The following is a 13649-nucleotide window of genomic DNA, read 5'->3' as shown; positions in this document are numbered from 1 at the left end:
TACCTTTCCACCATTACATCAATTCTAGTACGACTATTTTGGGAATGGAGACGCTACTGGTTGGTCCTCATTGAACGCACGATCCAGCGACAGCAGCCTTGACGAGATCAAGCATCGACGATTTTTCACACATGGATATGACCAAAAAAAAAAACCCGCTCAGAAATCACAGCATTTTTCTTTGTAAACTTATATAAAAAGAGACGACGTTTTGGGACCAAAGGTCGTGCCGGACGATACCTCCCACGGGCGATGAAGCCTGGACGAAACCGGGCGTATTCTTCGACAAAGATACCCGAGAATTGTTCCTCTCACATTGGATATTTTCATCCTTTGACACTCGCTACTTTTCCGCATTCTTAGTCTAGTTCAGGACTGAAGGGGGTTGTTCCTAGTTGTTGAAAGGAGCCCTTTTTATATACCCGCGCGTTTTCTTCTTCATCTCGGATGGATATTTTCCATTTCCACATGTATATAACTTTATGCCAAACAACTTCATCCTAGACCATGGGTTTCCATTTCCGTCATGGGGTCTATGTACGAAACCAATCTTTATTAGCTTTTCGTCTTTTTGAGTTACAACTGCCAGCATCACAACGAGAGCTAAACGTTGGCCAATGGCAAGGGGGACCAGTGTCATAGAATCGCTTATTCGTTGCTGGAGTCCTTTCGCGGTGCATCTTTGATCCTCTTGTAAACACGAGAGATCGGACCTGGCCTCTATGGCCCTGTGTATACATGGCAGAACAGCCGGCTGCTTGCTTGGCTGTGCCCAGATCAGGTAGGATAGTGTATTCTGCATGGTCTCGATGGCCGATCTCCAATGTAACAGACACAGGACATGAGGCGTGAGATTGGCCGGAAACATCAAGCTTAGATGGAATACATAGGATATCGTACATAATTCAGAACATGCGGGACTGATTTGGTAGACTCTATTGTACCTAGTGTCGGTTTGGGTGCCAACAAGTAATAGGTAGCCAAGGTCGCGAGTCAAGCTGTTGGGGGAGCCTTCAGTCATGGAAACTCTCTCTCGAAGGTTACCGTGCTTGCTCTGAGCTGTGCTGTGCTGTACCTAGGTAGGCAATATAAGCTCGCTAGGGCCTCCCTATCGTCATTGAGTACCTAGGTAGTGTCAACGGTAGTACCTATCAGCGGCTCAGCCCAGGAATGTGCCGTGCTTGATACGGACCGTGGCAGGTCTTTGAGTGGTTCGCGATGGAAAGCCGGTTTTAAGCTTTCCCAACAACGGATCGTGCTCTTACTCGCCAGCGCACGCCCATCCCGCTGGCGCCACCTTGTTTTAGTGGTTAGTCAGTTCAGGCCATCCATCAGTCAGTCAGTCAGCAACACTCGCATGCATGTGAAGATGCAGCCGGGCGGCCCCCTGATGAGCGAGCATGCATGCGGATAAGTTGCAGTTGGCCTGTGCACTACTCCGTACATCGAACTTCCCCATAACGACACCGGAAGCACCGCATTGGGTTATCACGCCGTCGGCCCTGTACTCTGCATTCAACTTCCCCTCCTTCACATTCATACTTGGAATACTTTCATGAATGTCTGCTGTCTTTTCTTCTTGAGATCACAATTACAGTCGCGACAGTTTCCCGGAATTGGCCCTGGTGAGATAGGTTGTCCCTTATCTAAGGTAGCCACCACCAACCCGCGGTTTGTTGAGGCCTCGCTAGCACACACACCGCTCTTGGCAGTGTCAGCTGCTGGCTGTGTTCCGCAAACCCCGAACCTCGATTTGCGCGACGACACAACCCGAGCTCGGAATACCTCTTTTATTTCACTTCCTCTAGGTCATGTCAACGCTGAAAGGGAAGCCTGCGGGCGCTGTGGCGGCGGAACCAGACCATGATCTGGTAGTAGTGGACGAGTTCGACGCTTTGTACGTGATCCAGCCGACCCCGGGACCGGGATCTTGACGACACAGTTCGGGGTCGTCGGTCTTGGAGCCGAGGCTGCGCCCCCCGAGGAGATAGGCCTCGGGCAAGGAAAGACTGACAAGCCCGCAGAGCGATCGAGTTGAAGAAGACCAGACCTACGGCTGGGGCTTCCCTGTCAGCCAAACTGCCCATGGTCTGCTCTGATACCAACGAGAAGTACCCTGGTGAGTCCGCCGATGTCTCATGTTGCGATAATGCACACTAGTTGACAGTTCTGCGTAGCCAAATTACATGCGCGCAAGGTGGCGAAGCATCTAGGTGTCGACAATGGCCTTATCTACCTGCCCGGTCTGCCTACCCAGACCTATGAGGATTCGGACCAAGCTCCTGTCTTCCGGCAACGGCGATAGTAGGTCGTCCCCCTCTCAACCCCGGCCGCGGTGCGTTCTCGCTTACCCTTCCATTGCCTGTAGCTTCTACTACCTGAGCGGTGCCAATTTTGAGGACTGCGCCGTAACCTATGACATTGCCAAGGACCGCCTGGTGCTCTGGATCCCGTGGCTCGAGCCGAGACAGGTGCTCTACTTGGGCTCCGTCCCCACGCCAAACGAGTGCAAGGATGCCATCGATATTGACGATGTCTGTTACGTCAAGTCGCTAGACAAGTTCCTCAAGCTCGTCCTCGGCCCCTCGCTGCCGCTCTACGTCCTCCACGAGAAGCAGATCCCCCAGCTGGAGAACCTCCGCCGGCCCATACGCATCGACACCTCGAAGCTGCAGCCGGCCATGGACTTGGCGCGCGTCGTCAAGACCGACTACGAGGTGTCGATGATCCGCAAGGCCAACGAGATCAGCTCCGCCGCGCACAGGATCGTGCTCAGCCGCATCAAGGACCTGACGAACGAGCGCGAGATCGAGGCCATCTTCACGGGCTACTGCCTCGCCCACGGCGCCAAGCGCCAGGCCTACCCCGTCATCGCCGGCTCCGGCCCCAACGCCGCGACGCTGCACTACGACGCCAACGACCAGCCCCTCGAGGGCCGGCAGCTCGTCTGCCTCGACGCCAGCGCCGAGTGGGGCCTGTACGCCAGCGACATCACGCGCACCTTCCCCATCTCGGGCCGCTTCAGCCCCGAGGCCAAGGCCGTCTACGCCGTCGTCGAGCGCATGCAGCGCGAGTGCATCGAGCGCGTGCGGCCCGGCGTGCCCTACTACACGCTGCACCTGCACGCCATGCTTGTCGCCGTCGTCGAGCTCCTGCGCCTGGGCGTCCTGCGCGGCGGCAGCGCGCGCGACATCGTGGCGCAGGGCACGGGCGCCGCCTTCTTCCCGCACGGGCTGGGCCACCACATCGGCCTCGAGACGCACGACGTCGCGGGCCGGGAGCGCCTGCTGCTGTGCGCCGAGGAGCGCGGCACGGCGGGCCGCGCGGGCAAGAGGGAGTGGATGTCGCCGCGGGCCAACGCGTCGCTCGTGCGCGACGCCATGACGGTGCCGCTGCCGTACCGGGGCCGGCAGGTGCTCGAGGAGAACATGGTCGTCACCATCGAGCCCGGCATGTGAGTTTTTCTTCTTCTTCTTTCCACCCCCCCTTTTCTGCGACTGCAAAACGCAGAAACGAAAAACTGCACTGCTTGAAAAAAGGGATTTTTTTTCTGACCGGGAGGAAAACGCAAAAAAAAAAAATAGTTACTTCTGCCGCGAGTACATCGAGGGCTTCTTCCTCTCGGACCCGGCGCACGCCAAGTACATCAACCGCGAGCTGCTCGAGAAGTACTACCCCGTCGGCGGCGTGCGGATCGAGGACTGCATCCTGGTCACCAAGGACGGGTACGAGGACCTCACGAGTGCGCCAAAGGGAGAGGAGGCGCTGAGGATCATTAATGGCAAGGAGTGAAGGCAGGAGGAGGAGGAGGAGGAGGAGGAGGCAAATCGGTTAGCATGATGTTTTTGTTTTGGGGGACCCAAAAAGGCGTCTCTCTCTTCTCGTTGTCTCTTCGTCTCCTTCTGGGGTGGGAAGGATCTAAGCGTACTTTTCTTTTCTTGCGAGGTATTTGCATTGGGGGAAGCTTGCTTTTTAAAAACTTGGGCTGCACAGAGCAATGTCATGGTCAAGCCCATAGGCGCTTTCAAATGGATGTTATATTGATTGTCATCGCTATCGCATTATCCAGACGCAACACAAAGGTCTACACAAAAACGCCCGCAAAACCCAAATCATTCAATACCTTCTTTTTGGTATACATGCACATCTTCACTATTGCCCAAAACAAAAGGGGTGGTATGAAAACACACTCGACCCCCGCCCCCCCCCTAACACAAACAGACATTCGGGCCCGGACTCCACCCTCCTCCTCCTCTCGCTCACAGCTCACAGGTACTTCTTGGGCGAAGCGGCGCGCCTCCTCTTGTAGACGACAAAGGCGACGGCGAGCAGCACCTGGCTGCCGAGGATGACAAAGATGAGGCGGCCGTGGCCCGGGGCGGCGCCGCGGACCGTCTCGGCGAGCGTCGAGTGGTGGTCCGAGACGTGGCTCTTGATCGAGTGCTCCGCGTTGCGCATCGTGTTGGCGACGTCGGTGCGCACGGCGCGCAGGTCGCGCTCGAGGCCGGCGATGCGCTGCTCGAGGTCGCCGATGCGGTCGAGCTTGGACAGCAGGCCCTTGAGCTCGCCGAGCGCGCGCTGGTTCTCCTCGTGGCGCGTCTCGTCGATCTGGCCCTGCTGGGCGACGGAGCGGAAGATGGTCGACAGGTGGTGGTTGACGCTCTGGAGGCGGTTGTGCAGGTCGGCGAACTGCGCCTTGGACGAGGTGATGTGCCCGGCCTCCTCGTCGGGGAGGTCGGCCTCGTAGGACTCGTCGTCCTCGCTGCTGCCGCCGTGGGGCTGGTGCTCGGACTGGCCGCTGCGGCTGAAGCGCATGGGCGGGACTGGGGGCTGGCGCTGCTGCTGCTGCTGCTGGTTGTTGTGGGTGCTGCCGTGGCCGCTGCCGGCCTGCTGGGCGTCGAGGGCCTGGGTCATGACGACGAGCTTGAAGACCTCGACCGAGTCCGGGTTGTCGGCCGAGGCGGCGGTGACGCCGAAGCGGTAGCCCGTGGGCAGGGTGATGGCGTCGCTGTCGAAGCAGGGGTAGCTGTCGACGGAGACGGAGAACTTGTCGGCGGTCTGGGTGATCTTGAGCTGCGAGGGCCGGCCGAGGTTGCGGTAGGCGTAGTTGCAGTGGCCGAAGGACAGGCCGTCGACCTGCTGGGACTTGTAGTCGGTGTGGCCGTCGTTGAGGAAGCCCCTGATCATGCCGCCGTGGTCGCCCGACTGGTCGATGACGAGCGCCAGCCCCTCGAAGCGGCCGACGGTGTAGATGCTGGCGGAGCCGACGGCCGAGGGCCCGTCCTTGGCGAGCCAGACGTTGAGGTTGCCGCCGCCGCGGTCGGGGCTGTTGACGCGGAAGTCAATGTCGGCGACCCATTCGCGGTAGTCGAGCGTGCGCTCGCCCCACACGGCGCCGCGCACGTTGCCGGGGGACACGGGCGTCAGGATGACCTTGTTGGCGAGGATCTCGGGGGTCCGCGTGCCTTGTATGGAGAAGTTGGGGACGTGTGTCGTTCCCTCTGGCGCTATCCTGTCGGCGCGGGGGGGGCGGGAGGAGAGAGAAACACGTTAGCGCTTTTGTGTGACTGGAGCTCTCTAAAAAGAGAGGCAGAGAGAGAGAGAGAGCGGTGTATGTATACTGCATTTCTGCAAGCTCGGGTTCAACTTACCTAGGGCCGAAGCCAAAGCTCAGCTCGTTCACGAGGTACTGCGCCTGGACCGCGGAGAGGCCTGCCAAGAGGCTCCATACGGAGGGCGATTGCAGACGCATTTCGGCGACGGCGTGAGTGTCTTAGCTGTTCGAAGCTGTAGAGAGCCCGCCTCGGGAGTTTCGAACAGTCGGTGGGAGAGAAGAGGGTGTTGCTGGAGAGAGAAGACGGGTATTCTGTCGCGTGGTATATGTGGCCGTGAGCGAGGCTAGGCCTATGGTTTTAATTAAGGACACTTTGCAAGCTCAAACAAACGCCGCCACCCATTCAAAGCGAACAACCACGGAAGCTGTCTGTAAGCGGATAGGCTGAATTTCGCAATAGAAAAGCCACCGAATTCCCGGAGCAATGCAGCGTAAAAAGACAAGATAAAAAAAAAGGTGTTATTTCGTGGTATGAGTATCGGGTGCTCTGATCATAAAAAAATAAAGTCAATTTCGAGTCGTGATTTTATCGTTGTTCCTCCCGTTGCAAGTGAGACTTTGCGAGGCTGACGAATTGCAAGAACGCCTCTTTGTGGTCGCGTGTTTTCATAGGCCTAGTTATCCCCTGTTGCAGGTGGTACCTAAGGTACCTAGACCTATTTCGAGACACCCTAATAAGGGGGCTCTCCAACCCCCATGCATGCTTCAGTGCTACAATGGTGAAGCAAATTGAAGCAGAGACGCGCCCCGGAATGCCTCCTGGTCCCCTAAGTGGACCCTTGTGCTTCTTCCAGCGTGCGTCTTCAGCTGCGGGGAGCTCGCGCTCCAAGGTAAGGTACCCAGTAATCATAGCCCGGATTTTATTTGCAGGACACGCCTCCAGCTCCAGCAGCCTTTGCAATCACATGGGTGGGCAGATAGATGAATTTGAACATCCACATCCTCCACCACCACCACAAGCACAACGTCCAACTCCGATCCTTCCTTTTGCTTTGGTGCCTGCGGTGATCGCACCGAGATGCGTCAATGGCGACCGAGATCTACCCCTCAATTGCGCAGTGCGCATTAATCGCTGCCGCCTTCAAGATTCTCCTGTTCCCGGCTTAGTGAGTGGCTCCGGACCGCCCTTGGCTCCCGGGCTCCCGGGCTTCCCGCGGTGATGTTACTAACTGCCTCGCAGCAAGTCGACCGACTTCGAAGTCCACCGCAACTGGCTGGCCATCACGCACAGTCTCCCGATATGGCAATGGTACTACGAGAAGACCTCGGAATGGACCCTCGACTACCCTCCCTTCTTTGCCTATTTTGAATGGGTCATGTCCCAGGTCGCAAAGCTCGCCGACCCGGCTATGCTGCGCGTCTTCAACCTGGAATACGATAGCTGGCAGACTGTGTATTTCCAGAGATCTACAGTCATTGTGACCGAGCTGGTCCTAGTCTACGCTCTTCAATCGTGCGCACAGCCCTTGCCCTCTGGCCTGCGAGCGGCGCTGTCCTTCCTGACCAACTAACTAACACAATTCTCTAGCTTCGTTGATTCGGCCCATGGAATCTCGAAACGGGCGGCGCAAGCAGCTGCCATCTCGATCCTCCTTTCCCCGGGGCTCTTGATCATCGATCACATCCATTTCCAGTACAATGGCTTCCTGTACGGGATCCTCTTCGCGTCGCTGGTCTTGGCCAAGAAGAGGTCAGGCTTCCTGTGGAGCGGACTCGTTTTCGCGGCGCTCCTGTGCTTCAAGCACATCTACGCATATCTGGCCCCGGCATATGTGGTCTTTTTGCTCCGTGCCTACTGCCTATCGCCCAAGTCGATCTTCAAGATCCAGCTTCTCAATTGCGTCAAACTCGGCAGCGGCATCGCTGCGATCCTTGGTGTTGCGTTTGGACCATTCGCACTCAAGAACCAGATCCCGCAGATTCTAAGCCGGCTTTTTCCCTTTTCGAGAGGCCTATGCCATGCCTACTGGGCCCCCAATGTTTGGGCTATGTACTCCTTCATGGATCGAGTGCTCATCTACGGTAAGCCGCTTCACCTCTTCGATTTGGGATACCAGACCAATCCGCTAACTTTCGCAGTCGCCCCAAGGCTTGGATTGCCAGTCAAGGCAGAAGCCTTGAACAGCGTCACGCGTGGCCTGGTTGGAGACACGGCATTTGCTGTTCTCCCAGACATTAGTCCAAGAATGTGTTTCATTCTCACACTGCTGTTCCAGATCATCCCGCTCGTGAAGCTCTTCATCCAACCTACCTGGGATACTTTTATCGGCGCAGTTACCCTGTGTGGCTATGCATCGTTCCTTTTTGGATGGCATGTGCACGAGAAGGCGATTCTGCTCGTCATCGTTCCCTTCAGCCTCATTGCTCTCAAGGATCGGAGACACCTCAGCGCCTTCCGACCCCTTGCTGTGTCTGGCCATGTTTCCTTGTTTCCTCTTCTTTTCACGCCGGCAGAGTACCCTATCAAGGTGGTCTACACCATATTCTGGCTGGTTTTGTTCCTGCTGGTATTCGACCGATTGGCGCCGGCATCGAGCGCGCCGCGCTTTTTCCTCTTTGATCGCTTCAGCACGTTGTATATCGCGATCAGTATTCCTCTGATACTCTACTGTTCGTTGCTGCACCAAATCATCTTTGGCAAGAGCTACGAATTTCTGCCGCTCATGTTTACCAGCTCCTACTCGGCCATTGGTGTGGTGGGCAGCTGGCTGGGATTTCTGGTGGTGTATTTCACATCTTAGATTGGTAGGGAAAAGGATTATACCCAAGGTAGAATTTCCATTCAGGGAATAGAGAGTGAATTCGTTGGGCAAAATTGCGCACCTCCTGAACCCCTTGCAGAGTGAATCGTAAGCAGTGACTAACGCCGGGGGCGCTGACGAGCCGGGGAGGACAGCAGAATGTCGGGTCGGGTCCAGCCAGCACTGAGGTGTCGTTGGGGGAGGTGTGGCTTGACTTGCGCGCAAGCCACCTGATTGGCGCGAGGTGTTGGCAAAAAGTGGCGGCCAAGCCACGTTTCGCGGGTGCAAGGCTGACGGGGCTAGGGCGAATCGAGAAAAAAGCGGTGCAAGGATCCGGACCGCTGGCTTCAAGACGACCCAATCCTAGTCTCGGAACCCAGCATTTCGCAACAGAGTGTAAACACTTCGCGACTCTGCCTCCTTCGCGTGCCCGGCTTCAAGGACAGTGAGAGATGGCTGACGCGCAGGCTTCGCCGTCCTTGCGGAACAGAGTCTCTTGCGCATATGCAAACAGCAGCTCCGGCAGCCATTACGTCAGAGCTTTTGAGCCGCATCCCGTCGAGGAGGCCGTTGAATATTGACGCGTCGGTCCCTGCTACGACTGGGTTTCATTGTTTTCGCAGGTGACTGTCGTTAGGACGACAAAGAGCAATCAGATGGCACCAAGCTTGGAAGGCACAGTCATGGTCTTGTGGTGTTATTCGCGGGTAGATGCTCAGGGTACTGTGGAGGAAGCATTTTCAATTGAGATTCAAACTACCCTGGCCCATGCAGATCGTAGAATGCATGTACCCGATAGTATAGGCCTCAAACAGTGCTCAAACTACACGATTATATACTCGATCAAATCAGCTCGAGCTCGGGAATCCAAAGAGTACAAATACGCTGGTGAATGACGGGTCGGAGCGTCGATGAAGAGAACAACGAAGAGGGAGGCCCCGGGTTGGTGGAGAGTGGGTTGTCCAGCGGGCACGGGAATTTCTGGGAGGGAGACGGTCGCCAGCAGCAGGGGAGGAGAGGAGGTACAGAGAGCCAGGGCGAAAACGGGCCTAAAACAGGTGTCAACGCGAGTACCGTCCCTGACCCAGGGTGGTGCGTGAAAGGTGGGCCCCGAATTGGCGGGCGCGCGGTGCGGCCGGCGGTACCTTATTCTCTTCTAAAGAGATTCTTCTTCTCTCAGCAAGGCAGGCCAGGGCAAAAAGGTACATGGCGCGCGGGTGTGGAAACGGTGGGCGGGCGAGGTATCGTTGCGCCTGCCGCTAGGGCCTGGGCGAATCAGGGCGGGCCACTCGCTCCCCCATCTCTTCCGTCTTGTGTTGATGCCTCTTCCTCCCCTTACCCTCTTTTTTTTCTTCCTCCCTCCTACTGGCGTCGTCAATGCTCGTCTTTGCCCGGGACTCTCACCACGGTCCTCACAACAATCGCGCCTCCATCTGCGCCCTCCCTGCAGCCACCTGCACCCATGCGCACTCGACTTACACGACTTTGAAGCTCGCCAGTCTCGGTCTTGGACGCGTGCCGCCGCCTCGTGTAAGTGCATCGAACTCGGCTGCAAAGCCCACCCTCTGCCTCTGCTTCCTCCTCCACCACCGGCCTGTGCCAACACTGGCGCCGCGATCGCGACTCGGATCACAACAGCCTGCCACAACCACCGCTCTCGCGCCATTCAATTGCCCCCATCGGCCCTCAAGTCCACGAGGCTGACTTGCAGCCTCGCAGATATAGTTTTGCAGATCGCGGCCGGCAGACCAAGACGTCAGAATGGTATGTCTCCTTGGAGAAAACCGTGCTCACCCACCGCGCTCAGCTCTCGCGGGCTGACACAGCCTCTCAGGTTCTCTTTAAACGGAAACCCGTGCAGTTCCTACCGCATCCCGACGACATAGATGATTCCACCGAGGTTCGTACCGACACCGGTGTAAGTCCGGGTCTAGCTACTAAATATGGAAATCCCTCTAGATCTGGCATATCTCACAAACAGGCGAGGTCTTCGCTACTTACGAGGACTATCTCAACAGGTATGTCGTTCCTCATTCAGCCATCGTGTATCCAAGCCTCCATGGCTAATGCGTGTGCAGGATGGACTTTTATAAGCAGGTAGGCTCAACCATATCCGCCCCCCCAGGCCCCAACCGAAACTCGATGGTTACTCACCACCCAACAGCGGCGGTTCATTTGCCAGATCACTGGACACTCCGGGCTGAACTTTTTTGAAGCTTTGCAGAGCGAGGTAAGCAAACTTTGTATTTCCCACGCTCGTGGCTTGCATCTAATCCGCGTAGCTCGCCGGCGCCAAGGAAGTTGAACAGTCCTTCCCAGAAGCCCTCAAGGGTCCGATCCTCCGTCGCGTCCAATTCCAAACCGTTTCTCGAATTGATACGCTCGTGGACATGATCTACGAGGAATTCAACCGCGACTACTATCCGGGAGAGAATGTGACCGTCCACGTCGTCAGCGGAGAACGCCTGCAAGGAGTAGTGCGCGACAAGACACGCTTTGGTAGCAAAGTCCTTCCCGACGGCACACTTACCGAGCCATTCTCCCGCTACTTTGTAAGCCTTGATTCGCGACCGGACGAGGAGGCAGTGGTGGACGATACACACATCTGGCGGGACCGGAAAGTCTTTACCAAATCGGTCCTGCGGTCTTTTATCAAAAAGACTGTCACGAGGGAAGCATGGAACGGCGCACCCTGGCTTGTCAAGCACGACGTAGCTGCCGAATATCATATCGACACCCGGATTCCACCCCATCTACGCTACGACACCAAGTTGCTGGAGAGGAAACAGGTGCAAGCTCAAAAGAAACTCGTGCAGCCCCTCGACATCAACGGCCTGAACAGCTCATTCTCCGGTCCCGTACGCCTGCCTGAACTCAGGGCTGCACCTAAGACCCAGAAGAGCAAGCAGGCGCCCACCCAGCTAGCTCAGCAGGGACACACCACCAAGGGGAAGCAACACCCGTACGTCAAGTCGGAGGGCCGCTACATGCAGATCCCGCTTTCTGCCAACGGCTTCGAATTCCCGAACTCCCTCCGGGATTCTGGTACCCCTCCAGTGTATTCGCAACCCGAGCCGCCACCGCCGCCTCCACCCAAGTATCCCATCGAGGACTTGCAGCTCGAGCCGAGAGATGTAGTGCGACCATTGCTCAAGTTTATGTGCAACGACCCCCCAGTCCAAGTCGACAGCGTTCCCGCCGAATACGAAAAGATTCGGATGAAGTCTGTCGGTCCGCTGCTGGAGACGTGGGACACACTCAACGTCTACTGCGAGATATTCAAACTCGACTCTTTCACGTTTGATGACTATGTGCAGGCCATGCTTGTAGCCTCAGAAGAAACTCCGGTGCAGCTGTTTGATGAGATACACTGTTCGGTGCTCAAGGTTCTGGTCAGTTCCGAGGCCGACGGTGGGAATGTTGAGATCAAGCTCCCCGAGATAGACGAGGATGAGGAGGAAGACGAGGAGGAGGAGGAAGAAGAGGAAGAAGAGGCCGAGCCGGAGCCAAAACCCGCCGCTCGCGCCACCCGGAGCAGCATGGCGAAGTTGGAAGCGGAGAGACTCGCAGAAGAGGCAGCCGCCGCCGAAAAGGAGAACCAGAGCGAGCCGGCGCTAATACACCGCGCGGAAGAAGCTTTGCAAGGCTTCGATTGGATCGAACAGCTCCGGAAGCGCGAGTTCAAGGATGGAGGCTGGGAGCTGATCATGGTTGGCCTTCTGCATCAACTATCCAAAAATGAGCGGCACACGGCGGCGTGTGAGGAACTTCTCGCTCAGATTGTCCCTCCTGATGTCGAGGCCACGCAAGAGACTGTCCGACAGCATTACGCAGCTCTCGACATCAACTATCGGGTACAGGCCCTCCAGATCATCTGCATGCTCACTGCCGAGACCAAGGCTTTCCGGGGCTACATGGAGGATTGCAGCGAGACCATGACGGCGTACCGGAAAGAGAAGATCGAATGGCAGCGGCAGAGAAAACAGGCAATCGAGGAACTGAAGGCTCTGAACGATCAGCGCAAGATTCTCCTGCCCGAGAACATGCCACCTTCTCCGCCGCAGGAAGCGACCAAGGTCAACGGCGATGTCAAGATGAGCGATGCGGATGATCTCACTCCTGCTGAGGAGATCGCCGACACAGAGGATGAAGTTCCGGTCAAGACGCCACGATCCCGCGGCCTACGCCGGGCGGAGGACCGCGCTCTGGAGCGCAAGCGAAAGAGGGAGGAAGAACAGGAACGCAAGGAGAAGGCTGAGGCCGCCGCCAAGGTTCCGAAACAATCCAAGCAATTCATCAAGATCCTTAAGGACATCGAGAAGAAAGAGGACTTCATCAAGAAGTGCGAGGATGAGGTTGCCACTATCGATAACGACCTACGTGAGGCTGATTGCCCGCGCACTCGCGTCCTCGGCAAGGACCGATTCTGGAATAGATACTACTGGTTTGAGCGCAACGGTATGCCGTATGGAGGCCTGCCAAACAGCTCAACTGCCGATGCAGGCTACGCCAACGGTTGCGTCTGGGTTCAGGGTCCCGATGAGATGGAGCGGGAGGGATACATCGACATGCCCGACGAGTTCCAGAACGAGTACAAGGCCAAGTTTAACATGACTGTTCCAGAGCGCAAGAAGCTCGAGGAGGGCCCGACGAGCGTCTACAACGCCAGACAGTGGGGCTATATCGCCGAGCCGGAGCAGCTCGACGCACTCATTCACTGGCTTGACCCTCGTGGCTTCAACGAGCTGAAGCTGCGCAAGGAGCTCGTCGCGTTCCATGATAAGATCACGCAGAACATGAAGAACCGCAAGACGTACCTGAATATCGGCGACGAGACCAAGGAGGAAGACGGGGAGAAGAAGGAAGAGGAGGAGAAGGCGAAAGCCAGCAAGCGCATGAGCACCCGGACCCGTGCCGTACAGACGCCCGAGCCGCCATCATACCGGTGCCTCAAGTGGGAGAACACCATGGCGGTCGAGGAGCTGGGGCATCTGCACAGCGAGCAGCCGCCCCCACCTCCGCCAGGCCGGGCGCGCAAGCAGAGCCGCAAGAAGCAGGAGGTGGTGGTAGATCCGGAGCCGTCGCCTGAGCCGCCGCGGAAACGAACCAGGCGGCAGGGAGCTCGATAAGCAGGGTGTGAGCCGCTTTGGAGGCATAGAGCTTCTTCTTCTTGTTGGCATTTCATGGGAGTGTGACATAGACAAAGTAATTGGGCGTTATGCATGGCGGGTATTCTTTTCTCTTTGGGCGGAAGCGATCACGAGCCGGGCCGGGGACAAGAATTGTAGGAGTTG

The 13649-nt window shown here is 57.0% G+C and overlaps 4 protein-coding genes across 4 annotated transcripts; 3 read left to right on the top strand and 1 right to left on the bottom strand.

Moving 5' to 3' along the window:
• Positions 1-1811: 1811 nt before the first annotated feature.
• On the top strand, positions 1812-3792 carry E0L32_005518 (uncharacterized protein; the record flags this gene model as incomplete). Its single annotated transcript, XM_031140049.1, has 5 exons — positions 1812-1897; positions 2025-2119; positions 2178-2304; positions 2369-3454; positions 3540-3792. The coding sequence occupies 5 exons, from the start codon at positions 1812-1814 to the stop codon at positions 3790-3792; spliced, it is 1647 nt and encodes a 548-aa protein (XP_030996033.1).
• Positions 3793-4266: 474 nt separating this feature from the next.
• On the bottom strand, positions 4267-5752 carry E0L32_005517 (uncharacterized protein; the record flags this gene model as incomplete). Its single annotated transcript, XM_031140048.1, has 2 exons — positions 4267-5512; positions 5652-5752. 2 exons carry the CDS (start codon positions 5750-5752, stop codon positions 4267-4269), a joined length of 1347 nt encoding a protein of 448 aa, XP_030996032.1.
• An 888-nt stretch (positions 5753-6640) lies between these two features.
• E0L32_005516 (uncharacterized protein) lies at positions 6641-8355 on the top strand (the record flags this gene model as incomplete). The annotated part of the gene is made up of 4 exons (XM_031140046.1): positions 6641-6720; positions 6795-7067; positions 7143-7636; positions 7694-8355. 4 exons carry the CDS (start codon positions 6641-6643, stop codon positions 8353-8355), a joined length of 1509 nt encoding a protein of 502 aa, XP_030996031.1.
• Positions 8356-10116: 1761 nt separating this feature from the next.
• On the top strand, positions 10117-13484 carry E0L32_005515 (uncharacterized protein; the record flags this gene model as incomplete). Its single annotated transcript, XM_031140045.1, has 6 exons — positions 10117-10119; positions 10190-10273; positions 10315-10373; positions 10434-10452; positions 10520-10585; positions 10638-13484. The coding sequence occupies 6 exons, from the start codon at positions 10117-10119 to the stop codon at positions 13482-13484; spliced, it is 3078 nt and encodes a 1025-aa protein (XP_030996030.1).
• Positions 13485-13649: the final 165 nt, after the last annotated feature.

This window comes from Thyridium curvatum (assembly GCF_004353045.1).
Source record: "Thyridium curvatum strain D216 chromosome Unknown NODE_29_length_410198_cov_82.451705, whole genome shotgun sequence".
Taxonomy (NCBI): Eukaryota; Fungi; Ascomycota; class Sordariomycetes; order Thyridiales; family Thyridiaceae; genus Thyridium; species Thyridium curvatum.
Note: the sequence above shows the minus strand (reverse complement) of the source record. Positions and strands in the feature narration are given on the sequence as shown.